The 13267-nt window shown below is 40.1% G+C and overlaps 1 protein-coding gene across 1 annotated transcript in view; it reads left to right on the forward strand.

Moving 5' to 3' along the window:
• Window positions 1-11785: 11785 nt before the first annotated feature.
• Window positions 11786-13267, forward strand: part of SDAD1 (SDA1 domain containing 1) — a 36847-nt gene continuing 35365 nt past the window's right edge. Inside the window, exon 1 of the mRNA XM_019623488.1 lies at window positions 11786-12004. Within this exon, the coding sequence (XP_019479033.1) occupies window positions 11915-12004 (90 nt within the window). The 5' untranslated portion in view covers window positions 11786-11914. The remainder of the gene's footprint in view (window positions 12005-13267) is intronic.

Consider the following 13267-nt stretch of genomic DNA (forward strand, 5'->3'; position numbering starts at 1 on the left):
GCATGTGTATTTGATTCAGCCTACAGGCCTCAAATACAATGTATCTGAGAGATCCATGCTGGCTGTTTCTGGGGACCATCAATGGAGAACATTAGCGTTGAGCTTTCAGAACCTTCTGTGTGGCCTTTGAGCCATATGACTCCATCTTGCCTGCCAGGGTTGACTACTTTATTTCTTATTGTTCCCCTTTGATTCAGTCAAGCCAGTTCCTCACCGTCCTACCACAATTCAATGCCTTGTCTACTACGCATGTCATGTTCTCACCCACCTGGGTCTACTCCTTTCTCACTTTCCCCAACACCCCGCAGAAATGCCTTCTTCTTCCCACTCATCCTCATTTGGTCCAGTCTTCAAGGCTCAGTTCAGTCCTGCCTCTTAAATAAAACCTTCTGGACACTTGGATTATCTTAAAACTCCTATTCCACCTGTGTTGCATACCACATAGGCGAGCATTTAATTGTTTTCTAAACATTTTGTGTGTGTTTATTTTATCTCTCTAACAAGGTTGTCAGCTCCCTGAGGGCAAGGGCCACAATTTATTTCCCTGAATCTGCCACCGTTTCTAATGTTTTGAATCATATATTAATTGCAGTTGTTACAGGTAAGAGGGCAACCAGGCCATCTCCTCAGCAGGAGCTGGCTATTTATTGGCTACTCCATACTGAGTAACCCCTGGTAACTTGTTTTTAGTCATTAACTTCAGGCCATTGTCCCTGCAGTGACCAAAGGTGATGCAACATTCTTATTATGACAGGATGTTAACTTGATCTCTCTAACAAATAAGAAGGAAATGTTTAAACATTTGTGGGTTTTCTGAACTGTTTTCATAAAATATACAGGATACCTAGAATCTTATGGTGGGAAGGGGCTTTAGAGATCAACCAGTATCCAACCTTTCCCCACCCCATACAAAAATTCCTTTAATACATTCCTGACAAGCCTCACTTTTCTGTGATCTAACAAGAAAACCACCAAAGACTCTTTTAAAAATTCATTTTAGGTAAATATGAGTGTCATTGTCAGTTAAACTGTTTTCAGAGTTTGTAAAGTATTGTGAGTATTGATTACCTCCCCAGATCTCATGAAGAAAGGAGGTATTAAAATACTAAGAGCTACAGGGAGCAGCAAATCCTGTTAGCGGAGGCATGGGTGGTACCCACTTCTAGCCACTCTGCATGGCTTAGAAACTCTCTTAAAGAGGAGGTTCAGTGAATTGTGTAGGAGAGGATGTCTTTGGCCAAAATTTAAACATACCTACTTTCCAAACTTTTGTCACTCCTTACACTGCTCGTGATTTTCAGTGCTGCCCAGTGAAGATCTAATCATGAAACTCTTTACCTCCTTCCATGTAACTTCCCTGAAAAATCTAAATGTTCCCTAATTTGAACCTGTGACCCAGTAACCATGCATCTCACAGGTAAAGTGGGCAATGTATAACTAATAACCAGAAATCACATGTTTTGACTAAGTAGCTATGACATATATATATACATGATCATTATTCATCCTTTATATATACATGTATACTCTCTAAGCAAATAATTAAGTTCAAAGCTGTATTGGCATATATACCTTCTACTCTGAAATATTTTCTTTGTTAAAAGTCAGTGGTGTCAATAAATGGGCCAGTCATCAGAAAACAAATCTTGATTTTTTTAATGCCTTGAACATACATCTCAACTATTACATGTTTAACACTAATTCTCACATGTCTTTATTCATTTGCTTTCATCTCAGATATAATTGAGATAAAGACATGGAAGCCCTTTAAAGGGCTCTTTGGGGATAGAAAAAAACTTCTACTGAAAATATGACAATAATGCCTTTTAACAACATTGACTTGCAAGAGTTATGTGGAATGCAATTTATTTCGTAATCCTGAAGGGTAATATACTGTTCCAATGAGATATACACCCAGGAAACCAAAAAATATCCTAACCTTTTTCCGTATACTAAAAGTACATATATTTAAATATTATAAAGCCTTAAATAATTATGGTGGAGATCTAAACACAGGATAAGTTATTTAAGAGTCCAGGGAATTTGGGCTGGAAGTATTATGCAGTGTGGGGTCTCTAAGAAGGTTGAGAGTGGACAGAGAAAATCAGCCTGGTCCATTCAAGCTACACTTGATGTCTGGGCAGGTAGCAGCTGCTGATTGTGGACATGACTACACACAAGGGCCTTAACCTGAAAGACAGCAGGATATTGTGGAAAGAGCTAAGAGTCCAGATACTGAGATATCTGAGTTAAGATGAGAAGCCTACCACTTATTAGCTGTGTGACCTGGGTTCAAGTATACTATTTAACCTCCCCGTGCACCAGCTTTCTCATTCAGGATTGTTGTAAGGAACAGGCCCAACACAGGTCATGGTGCATAGAAAGTACTCAGTGTCAGTCGCAACCCTTCTCTGACCACTTATCTCTACTGTACCTTCCTCGCAACAGATGCTGTACCACATCTCATACACAGAGGGAGGTTTCCAGGACTGAAAAAAATATGTTGGAGATATGAGATCAAAAGCCTGACTGACCAGTTCTTCGTATTTATATTTTTATACTCGAAGTTCAGGCCATCGTCTCTTTCCTAGGCTACATCAATAGCCTCCTATTTTCCCTGCTGCTTCTTTTTCTCATCTTTTCTCTTGCTTCCTTACGATCCATGGCAGCCAGAATGACCTTCTCAAAGCATAACTCATGGAATACGAACACCTTGCTTCAAATCCTGTAGTTCAGGATTCAGTCAATCATTCCATGGCCCACCAAGCCCTCCATGAGTTAAGCTCTGCCTGCTTCTCTGACCAGGCTCCTTCCATCCTCCTCCTCATTTATGGAGCCTCAGCCTCACCTTCTTTCTGTCTCTCAAGCACGCCAAGTTCATTTCCTTCCCAGGGCCTTTGCATATGCTGTTCCCTGTTGTTCTGGGTTGTGCTATATCAATTGGGTAAAGCTGGAAACTGTTTCCTAGAGTCTGCTCCCCTGTGTGGCTCTAGGTTGGAGTTAGCCAAAGAGACACTTGTGTGAGATTTGTAAAACAGAAGTGAAGAAGTGGCCATTACACTTGATTATATATAATGATAGAAACAGTGGTATCCAGTGGACCTCAGCTTGCCCTTTCTCTCCTCCATGTTCACCTCATCTTCGTGACTGTTGGTCTCATGTCCAACAATGGTCCCAGGCCCTCCTCCAGATACTCAGAAGTGGACCCACAGAGGCTATAGTTACACAGAAGCCATGTAACAACCTCTAGCAGTCCCAATTTGGCAGCTGGACAGGCTTGGCTTCTTGGATTTTCTCATGAGCTCGATTTGTCCAACTGGACCAGTGCTTCTAATGGATTAGTCAGTGAATCTTTCTCCAACACTTTGACTATCCTCCCAGACTTTCACTTCTTGAGTGTTGAGAGCCGGCTGCACCTCAGTATCTGACATGGCCTATCACACTGCTATTGCGACAAATCCTGAAGCTCTGGCTGAGAAACAGATATTGCTTTATGTTTTGAAAAATTTAAATTCCCCTTTGGATGCCCCCAGTAGGATAAAGATCTGACACTCCTTCTTATATTGATTGTTTGATTTTCTTTAAATAAGTGAGTTTTGGACGTATTATGATAATTCTGTTTTACTGTTAGTTTCTTAATGATAGATTCTTAGTGATAGACAAGTTATGCACCTTATAATTCTTAAAGATCCTGTTTAGCCAGTAGTGTTTGAAATAGTTGCTAAGTAGTAAACATCCTTTAAGTGCCAAGGCAGGAACTCAGCTCTGGCCATTAGTGGAAGAAATTGATACATAGGTAGGATAAGTTAGTCATTAGTGAAGAACAGATCCGGCTGTACCCTGCAAAAGAAACATCGTGAAGAAGTAAAATTCGGAGAAAAACAAACTTCTAAAGAAAATAGACCCTGGGAAGGAAGGAACATTGAAACTATGTAGAAAACAATTTCCTAATGGGTAAAGGTTTAAAGTGGAAAAACAACTTTGGGAAAAACAGCTCAATGACGTAAATAGTTACCTGCCCAGTATAAAAAGGACAGGCTGTAAAAATAAAGTGAGATATTAATTCTTGAAAAGCGCTTCTCTGTTTCCGCGTTCTTTCCTCACCGACTCCGTCTCCACCTAAGGGAACCCCTGGACTTGTGGGAGCCAGTTTCCCGCACTTGAGATCCTCCTTCATCTGTGTAAGATCTGCTTCCTGTAGTAAATCTTTTATTTCCATAATATTCAGAATGGCTCTGCTTCCCTACGTGATACAACTGTACCTGAAGCACTCCTCTTTGCATGGCTGTTCCCACCTCATTATTTCAGTTTCAGCATGAATGTCACTTCACAATCTCCTTCTCTTACCATCTTCTGTGAAAAAGCATCTTCTTCCAGGCCCTTTTTATTATAGTGCTTTCCAAAGTGGGGTGTGTGCACACAAGGGGGTGGATGAAATGACAATATTTATAACATGTTTAATATATATTAAAACATATATAATGTATAACATTTTAACAAATAAGAACTGAAGATTTACTATAAATCTGAACCCAGCAATTGATACTGGCATTTTCCATCAAGGCACTTGTCTGGTAATGGTCAGTCACATGCAGATTTCTTGCAGAAAAAGTGAGAATTGCACAACTGGAAGGGATTGACATGTGCCTTCATTCAGTCACTTTCTGTACATTGCAACAATGGGTTGCCCCTCATGTAGGCACAGTCCTCTTTGGCTAATTCTAAACTAGAACCAGGATTATGAGGATTATAAAATAGGGTGTTGATTAAACCAACCTTCACAAAATGGGCAAATGGCTTTAAAAGATTCCTACTAAGAAATTCATTTGAAAGGTGATACTAATAATGCAAATACAAACCAACAAAAGAATAAACATACATGCAAGTGATGCCTGTTCTAATTTTACTTCAAAGGGCATCCCATTTAAAAAATCTTGTGGCTAGAGTCTGTTTCATTCTCTTTTATCACAATCAGATAAATCAATCAAACTTCATCCCAATCTGAAATTATTATTTATTTATTTATTTTTAAAGATATTTATTGGGGAATTGGGAGGAGGGGAACAGCATTGGGGAATTGGGGAAGGGGAACAGACAGGTAGACAAATTGCTGTTCTTCAGTCTAGTTGTGGAGGACGTCGCTTCACTGGCCGTCGCTTCACTGGCCCATGTTGGTATGATCATTGTGCTTTTTCTGGATGAGACAATCGGTGGCCCGTCATTGGTCCGCCACTCACAGCGGCTCCGGGCAGCTCACATGGGCTGCCGGCCGCTCACACCGGCTGCCAGCCACTCACATAGCTCATCGCAGCCCACGGCAGCCCTGCTGTAGCCTATGACATTGCCAGCGACTCACAGCAGCCCAGCTCCAGGTCGAGCTGTTGTTCATTATCTTAGCTGTAGAGGGCGAGCACATTGGCCCTCAATGTGGGATCCAAACCTCAGCCCTGCTGCTCAGAGCTGGCGCTCCCAAGCGAGCTCTTAACCAGCTGAGCCACTAGGCCGGCCCTGAAATTATTTTTTTTAAATACCTACATAGCTGTTTTCTGTCCCCCACCACACCACAAACATTAAGTTCCTTGACAGCAGAAAACGTTGTCCTCTTCATCACTGCATCTTAGTGCCTAGACCACTGCCTGGCACTTAGGAAGCACTTTATATGGATTTTTTTCAGTTGATTGATATACGCTTCACCCCAAATTTTCTTGTAGGCCTTTTCCAAATCGATCTCAACTACTCTCAAAATGATCATCTAAACTTACCATGCTCTTTCTGCCCTCAGCTTTGCTCTTTTATTTATCTGCTCCTCTCAACCTCTCTCTCTCCCCCATCTATCGGACTCTCATCTATACATGATTCACGTCTTGCTTTTTCATGTATCCGTCCCAGAATGCTCCTGGTCACATCACACTGAAATTCTCCAACTGTGACTGCTCTGTCATAAAGTGACTTTAATTATTAAGAATTGTTCTATGATCTAAAATTTAAATTATTTTGCTATACCAGAAAGCAGTTTGTAGCCAAAGTTTATACATTAATCAGTAAAAATGTTTAATCTGTAAAGTGTACTTTTGAATTTAAATGCCAGTGATCTCTCAGTCAGTTAATTAGGACAAAGGTATTTCTTTGTCCCTCCTGGGGAAATAGAGAGTTGCTTTCTTATTAGAAAGGGATATAAAGAGAGAGACTGCAATCACGTGTGCCGTTGAGTACCGTCACTTTCTTTGTTGGTCTATGTAGAGAGAGGATGAAATTAAATGAGAATGAAAAACAGGCAAGCTTTCTTACCAATAAGGAGTTAACTCCTAGGGCAAGAGATCATTTGAGAAATTTTTTAAAAATTAAATTTATTGGGTGACATTGGTTAGTAAAATTCCATAGGTTTCAAGTGTACAATTCTGTAATACATCGTCTATATATTGCATTGTGTGTTCACCACCCAAAGTCACTTCTCCTTCCATCAGCATATATTTGAAGCCCTTTACCCTCTTCTACCACCCCCTACTCCTTTACCCTCTGGTAAACACTGAAACACTGAGAGCAAATACAACCATTTGTGACAACATGGATGGATCTTGAGATTATCATGCTAAGCTAAATAAATCAGACAGAAAAAGTCAAGAACCATATGATTTCACTCGCATGTGGGATATAAAACTGAAAACAACAAATGAACAAGACAAATAAAAACTTGAGGCATTTTGACACCAAGTTTGTTTAAACTTCAAAGAAGCGTTTTTGGCACTACATTTTATATATTTATATATAAAACTGAAAGCAACAAACGAACAAGACAAACAAAAACTTGAGACATTTTGACACCAAGTTCTTTTAAAGTTCGAAGAAGGGTTTTTGACACTACATTTTTTTTTAACTTTATTGGGGAACAGTCATGGTCACTGGTTACACATTGCTTTCATGCTACAATGGCATAGTTGACTCTTTTAAGGAGGATGCAGCTCACAGTGGCTCATGTGGGCATCAGACTAGCAACCTTGGCAACCCCAGTGCTATCAGCACAACGTTCCAACCAACTGAGCTAACCGGTCACCCCTTGACAATACATTTTAAGGAAGTAAATAAATCAAAAAGGAGCAATCAAGTTGAGGTCTGAATAAGATTATGAACTGGGGAAAACTGATAAGAGATTAGTGGGAACAATGTCAAATTATACATAATTGCCAGTATTTGCTTTCTTTAAAAGTCTGCTATACAAATAAAGAAATCCATCCTGTATACATAGTATTTCATTATACTGCTTCAAGATGACAAAAAAGAATTTGTTTTGTTTAAAAAGAAAAAAAAAGGAAAGAGTGCCTGGTATCTCCATCCTCAGGGAATGAAGTTTTGGCCTCTAACTTGTGTGTGGAGCGTAAGACTGAGTAGCACCAGCCACCTACCATCAGCATTCCTTAAACATCGGAGTAAACAATATGAACTTCCTCTGGAAGGAGGAACTAAACATCAAAATCTATAAGTGTGAGAGAAGTGGCAAAGTAAACCATGTAACAGAGAGGAAAAACGTGTAGTTGTCTAAAAGGAGAAATGCCAGCAATCATCACTTCAGTATTAAAAACAGCAGAATTTACCTCAGGGCAGGTGTCTCTTGTTCGGAGCCTTTGATTAGGGCCAGACTGGGTAGGAGTTTTTATGGAATGAAAGTTAAAGCAAAAGCAAGCTACATTTCTCTGAATAGTAAGAAACAGGGATTATCTCTGACAGCTCGGGAGGCTGTTGGGGCTCTTAGAACAACACAAAAAGGGGACAGTGGAGGAAGATGGGAGGGCAGCTATAAAAATGACAGCAGGCTGGAGGAAAGGCAAAGAAGACCAGTGAGAAATTTCTTGTAGTGAAATGACAAGCTTTAAAACACTGCTGTGTAACATTCTATTTTAAACGCAAGCCTTCCTGAAATTCTCTGGAAATACGGGAGTTTGGACTTCTCCTAATTGGTAGAATAAGGGCTTAAGTCACTTTTTTTAGATATTGAAGGTAACTCCAGAATACTAGACAACTTCAGGGCCACCTGGGGTAGGTAGCAGCCATGGAGATGTGCTGCTTGGATAACCCTTCAACTTGTTCAGCCGCAAGGAGGGCAGTTAGCTGACACCCTCTAGCTGCCACAGTGTGGACAAACCTCAGGTTTTAGGCTGAGGCCAGCTTCTTACGGGGCAGTCTCTGGCCAATGACTGAGCATAGAGAGGGCACTAGGGCCTGATCATTTCTCCCCCATGCAGGATGCCTCTAATGGGCAATCGTTAACCAGGAGCTCCCTTTTGGGTTGATCAAGACTTTCTCAGACCTCTATCACAGTCTGAGGCAGTCTCTGCCCAATTCTGCTTTTTTCCACTTTTGTTTTCATAAAAATTACCTCCAATAAACCACTTGTTTACAACTAGTAATCCTCTGATTCTGTCTTAGTGCCTACTTCTCAGAGAGCCCAAAGGACACAGGCTGTACATAATATACTTCTTATTTTCAGCAATAGGCATTAGCTACTATTATCTTTATTATTATCTCCAACAGCCCCAAACACAAACTTTTAACACTGAGAGGAACCTTCAGATATACATACAACCAAGAGCCTGGAAATCAAGAGACTGTCTATCTCTGGTCCTGCCACTCACTGGCTGAGGAGCCCTGACAAGCCTCATGGCCTCTCTGAAGAGTAGTTTCCTTATCTGCAAACTGAAGCATGAGAGACGATGATCTCTAAGGTTTCTCCCAAAATATTATCTATCCCCTTTTATGTTCTTTCCAGTACAACATAGTTTTTTCTTAATGAATACCTGATGGCTTAACTTGGCCACCTTTTTTTAACGATTCTCCCTATACTCCTTTAAATATGTTTATATTTTAAAATAAACTGTCGTGGGAAAATAGTTTAGGACTGCCAAAATGTGAGAAGTCCACCTCTCTGGCCTTAGATTATTTTTGTAACAATGAGATGGGCATTAGAAGACTCCAAAAGGGTTTCATTCTTTCTTTATTCCCTATCAAATGCAATGCCAAATAATGTCCAGGCAGAACCCACGTTACTCCATTCCTTTGCTTGAGGTAAGATTCTCCCATCATCCAGTTACCCCTGTGGGTCCCTCAGGTTGGGGACAGACAACAGAGATGGGGCTATTCCTTCTGTAACTGAGGATAGTATAATCTGGAGCACATTCCAGGAGAGGTGAGAGGTGTTCTCACCACTTTTATTTATTTTCTGAAATACATAAGATCCTTGAGGACATCTCACTACAACATTCATATTATTTGCATTACAGAGGAACAGCTTCCTTCCTAATAATTTATAGAAATAAAAAAGCAAGCAAGCATGATTTATAAGCAAAGAAAGAAATAGGGAATTTATACACATTACATGTTCTCTCCCAAGTTATTATAACTTGTCTTCTGAAAAGGGACCCACAAATCCTTATATCCTTGCTTATATCCTTATATACTAGCCACAGCCTATTATATTTCCCATGAGATGGCAAAATTATATAGTGGTAATAGAAGATCTTGGGTCCCATGATAGGAATTTTCCTAATGTGTTCTTATAAAAGTGAAAATCAGTAATACCCAAACTCAATCACATTAATAGTATTTACATAGTCTTAATCCTGTAGTAACAGTAAATCTTACAGAATAAGGCAGTGCATGGCATCAGGCTCATGCGGCACACCCACGAAATCTGGCAAAAGGATAAGGGAAAGATTTTGCTTCTGTTATACATTTGTAAGATTAAATAATGACATAATCTACAGTGGTCTATCAACAAAGGAACTAGTTATCTCCTCTCCATTCACAAAATTATTAAAGATCTTTTAAAGCCAACTAAAATGCTATCAGGTTTTGAGTGTAAAGGCATACAAAATAATACCATTAAATGGTTCTTGAGAAACATTTTGACTTTAAGAACTTGGCTATGGTGGTTTAAGAACAAAAAATCAAAGAAAGATAGTGGAGCTAGTCCCTTTTGAGCCTGGGGTTGATCGATGTGTTGATCGACCCCAAAGTTGTCACTGCCCACAAAGAGGAAAGGATAGATGGAATTGTCAGCAAAACTCACATAAAGCTGGAAAAGGGGTGTGTGTGGGGGGAGAAAGAACAGTAAAAAATTAAATCAGCCTTGAAAAGAACTAAAATTTCTTCCGGTACCAGTTTTCTGTCGAGTTTGTATGTGGTTCTTTTATCAAATGGTGTAATTTTCTTGTTAAAAAGAAAAGCATGAGCTCCCTCCAGTGGCTAATCTAACAGCTTTTAAAAGACAACATATTTTTATTAGAAAAGTATGGACATCCCTTATTAGTCTGCGAGTTTGCTAAAGGCAAATGCCCGTGTCTAATTTATTTGTATATTCCTAGCATCTACCCTAGTGCCTGACATATAGATTATGAATAAAAGCTTGTGATATGGCCAAAGTGTTTCATTTACAAGTCACATTTTGGTAGCTCAAGGTGATATTCATAGTACATAAGCTTATGATTTTGACAGAAATTACATTAAATAATTTCAATATATTTGTTTTGAGAATGCTCTTTTACTCACTAATACAACCTCACCAAAATTTTTTAAAATTTAAATCTATCAATGGTTTTTTAAATAAAAGATTTATTGCTTACATTTACTTCTTAATAACGTCACACGTATTTGATTCAATGATTTATAAATGGAATCGTCATTCTCCAAACGGAGCTGAAAAACTCATTGTGATTTGCACAGTGTTTTGGATTTTGTTTGTGCTCAGATGTGGTTTTGTGTTTGGCTCAGTCCATCCCAGTCCAGATAACCTTGACTGGAGGTGGTATTCGATGAAATTGCTTTTGTTAAGCGGAGTACCACTATCCATCTATTAATGCCAAACCAGTTACCAGCTGACAGCTGTCAGGTTACTTTTTTCTTTCTCATCTAGTTACACTTAAGACTGCCTGGATTGAAATCCCGGCATCCTCATCAGCCTTGAATTTAGGCAGTCAGCCTGTCTGAGAATTGTTTCCTCATCAGTAAAGTGCAGAAAATTATAGTACCTATTTTAAAAGGCTGTTTTTTGGATTAAATGAGTTAATACAAGTGAAGTTCTTGGAACAGTGCCTGGCACAGGGTGAGTAACCAGGTGTATTTTGTATTAACAACTCCCTATGGCATACATTGATTCACCACATATTTATTTTTGCATTCTGTGAGATGTTAGAAATATATCCTCTTCTAATTACCAGGAACTGAATTTAAAACTTGGCCGAAGGTTATAACATTGTTATAAAGGTTATAACAATGGTTAACTTTTAGATACAAATTTGCATTTTTAAACCAATCATCATGACCACATTTCATCCAGCCCACACATTTTTCCCTAATCTGGGTCACGTTGAGTTGAAACAACCCAAAGCAAAACAAAAAACGTATTTAAAATTATACAATAAAAATTAATGTACGCCCTCATTATTCTTTTTCGCCTCTATACAATAGGATAGTGCTATCTACTCCCCGCAGTTTTTTTTTTTAGCTTCTAACTTTAACCTGTGAGATTTAAAAAAACAACAACTAGTAATCCTCATCTGTCTGTTTTATAGGAGTGTCGAGATGATGAAATAAACTAACGAGTCTGAAAAAGTTCTTTGCGGTTCACATGATCTCAGAATCGCTAGATGGTAGTAGCGGTTAGCGGGGGGGGGCAGGGGGGGGATGCAGAAATGTCGTAAAATCACTACAGAGCAGTTCGGCAGTGAGGGTAAGTTTGACACTCTGAGGCTCCCGTAGTCTAGATCGCTTAAATATTCAAAATGGCTCCGCCTGCTAAGCGTCCATGTGCTGTTTCCGGTCGTACTCGGAAACACGATTCCTAGCCACAGGTAGGACGTGTGGCGTTTGTCAGGGGCGTGGATTTTCTTAAAATTGCTCGCCGCGGAGCCAGTCAGTAGTCAAGATGTCCAACAGAAACAATAACAAGCTGCCCAGCAACCTGCCGCAGTTACAGAATCTGATCAAGCGGGACCCGCCGGCCTATGTGGAGGAGGTGGGAGTGCGGCGCGGTGGGGTTGGGGAGGCGTTGAGTGGAGCTGGGATCCTGGCGGGCCGCGTGTTCCACGTTAGGTTTGGGGGTCTCGGGAAGAGAGAACGGGTTGGGAAGGGACATGCTTCTTGGAAATCTGCTGCCCCTTTGGGTTTTTTTCCTGCTCTGTAGACGCCGCTGCCACGGAAACACCCTTACAGACTTTATGGTGCTTTAGGATTTACCTCCAGACCTCACAGAGGTGGAGAGACAAATGTCTTGCCCCAACCTCTTAACTTCCTTGCAGATTTCTCAGCCTTCTCTTTTCAGAAACCCTTAACTTGAATTTGTTGGTAACACTGGATGAATCGTCTGTTAGATCCTTTCAGCCGACTCCTGTTTCCAAAAGCCCAGGCTCCGCGCGGTGGGCTGTGTTGGGAAGGAGGAGGTATTCTCCAGTATGAGGGACAGACACAGGAGTTAGTGCATCTGTTTACACCAGCATTCAGTCTCATCGGAAGCTGCCATTACCTGGATGTCAGAATCTGCTTCGGGAAAAGATGAGATTGAAAACTTAGGTTAGGTCCAGGTTGCCAGGGACTTTGTATACTGATCTCATATGAATTGTGAACGGTAAAGATGTTTGAGCCCAGAAGGGACAAGTGGTAATCTGCTAGGCATTGGCTGCAGTTGTTTGTTCTTCCTCACTAGATTATGATTCCGTTCAATGGCTAACACAATTATTCATCTTTTCCCCAATGTTTCACATTGAAATCTTTACGCGAATGCTTTTTAACTAATAGCGGTTTCAGTGATTTAGGTCACCAGTACAGAGAACTTTTCCAAGGATCAAGGCAGTGAAAATAAAGAGTAAAGAACAAATACAAGAAATTAAGTAATATAGGTGAGGCTCTAAGATGTGTAAAGCACTATGCAACCATTGACAAAGTAATAGTTGAGAGTCAGTCTGTATAGTGCTGTGTTTAAGAGCACTGGTTTGAAAACTAGCTCTAAATCATGGCCCTGTTGTTGACCAATTGTGTAAACAGGGAGCGTTAATCACCACCTGTTTTAATATGTAAGAAGGAGATAATTCTTACTTCAGAGAGTTGTTCTTTCATTCACTTAACAAATACATATGCAGATCCACACATGGTACCTATTGTGTGTCAGTATGATTCTAAGCACTGGTGATAAATAAGACATGTGAGAGCCGCCTTCTTTTGGACTTATGGTCTAGTGATGGTAGACATGTAGTGGGTAAGGACTATGAAGAAAGTAAAAGTC

Source organism: Hipposideros armiger, unplaced genomic scaffold (assembly GCF_001890085.2).
Source record: "Hipposideros armiger isolate ML-2016 unplaced genomic scaffold, ASM189008v1 scaffold_552, whole genome shotgun sequence".
Taxonomy (NCBI): Eukaryota; Metazoa; Chordata; class Mammalia; order Chiroptera; family Hipposideridae; genus Hipposideros; species Hipposideros armiger.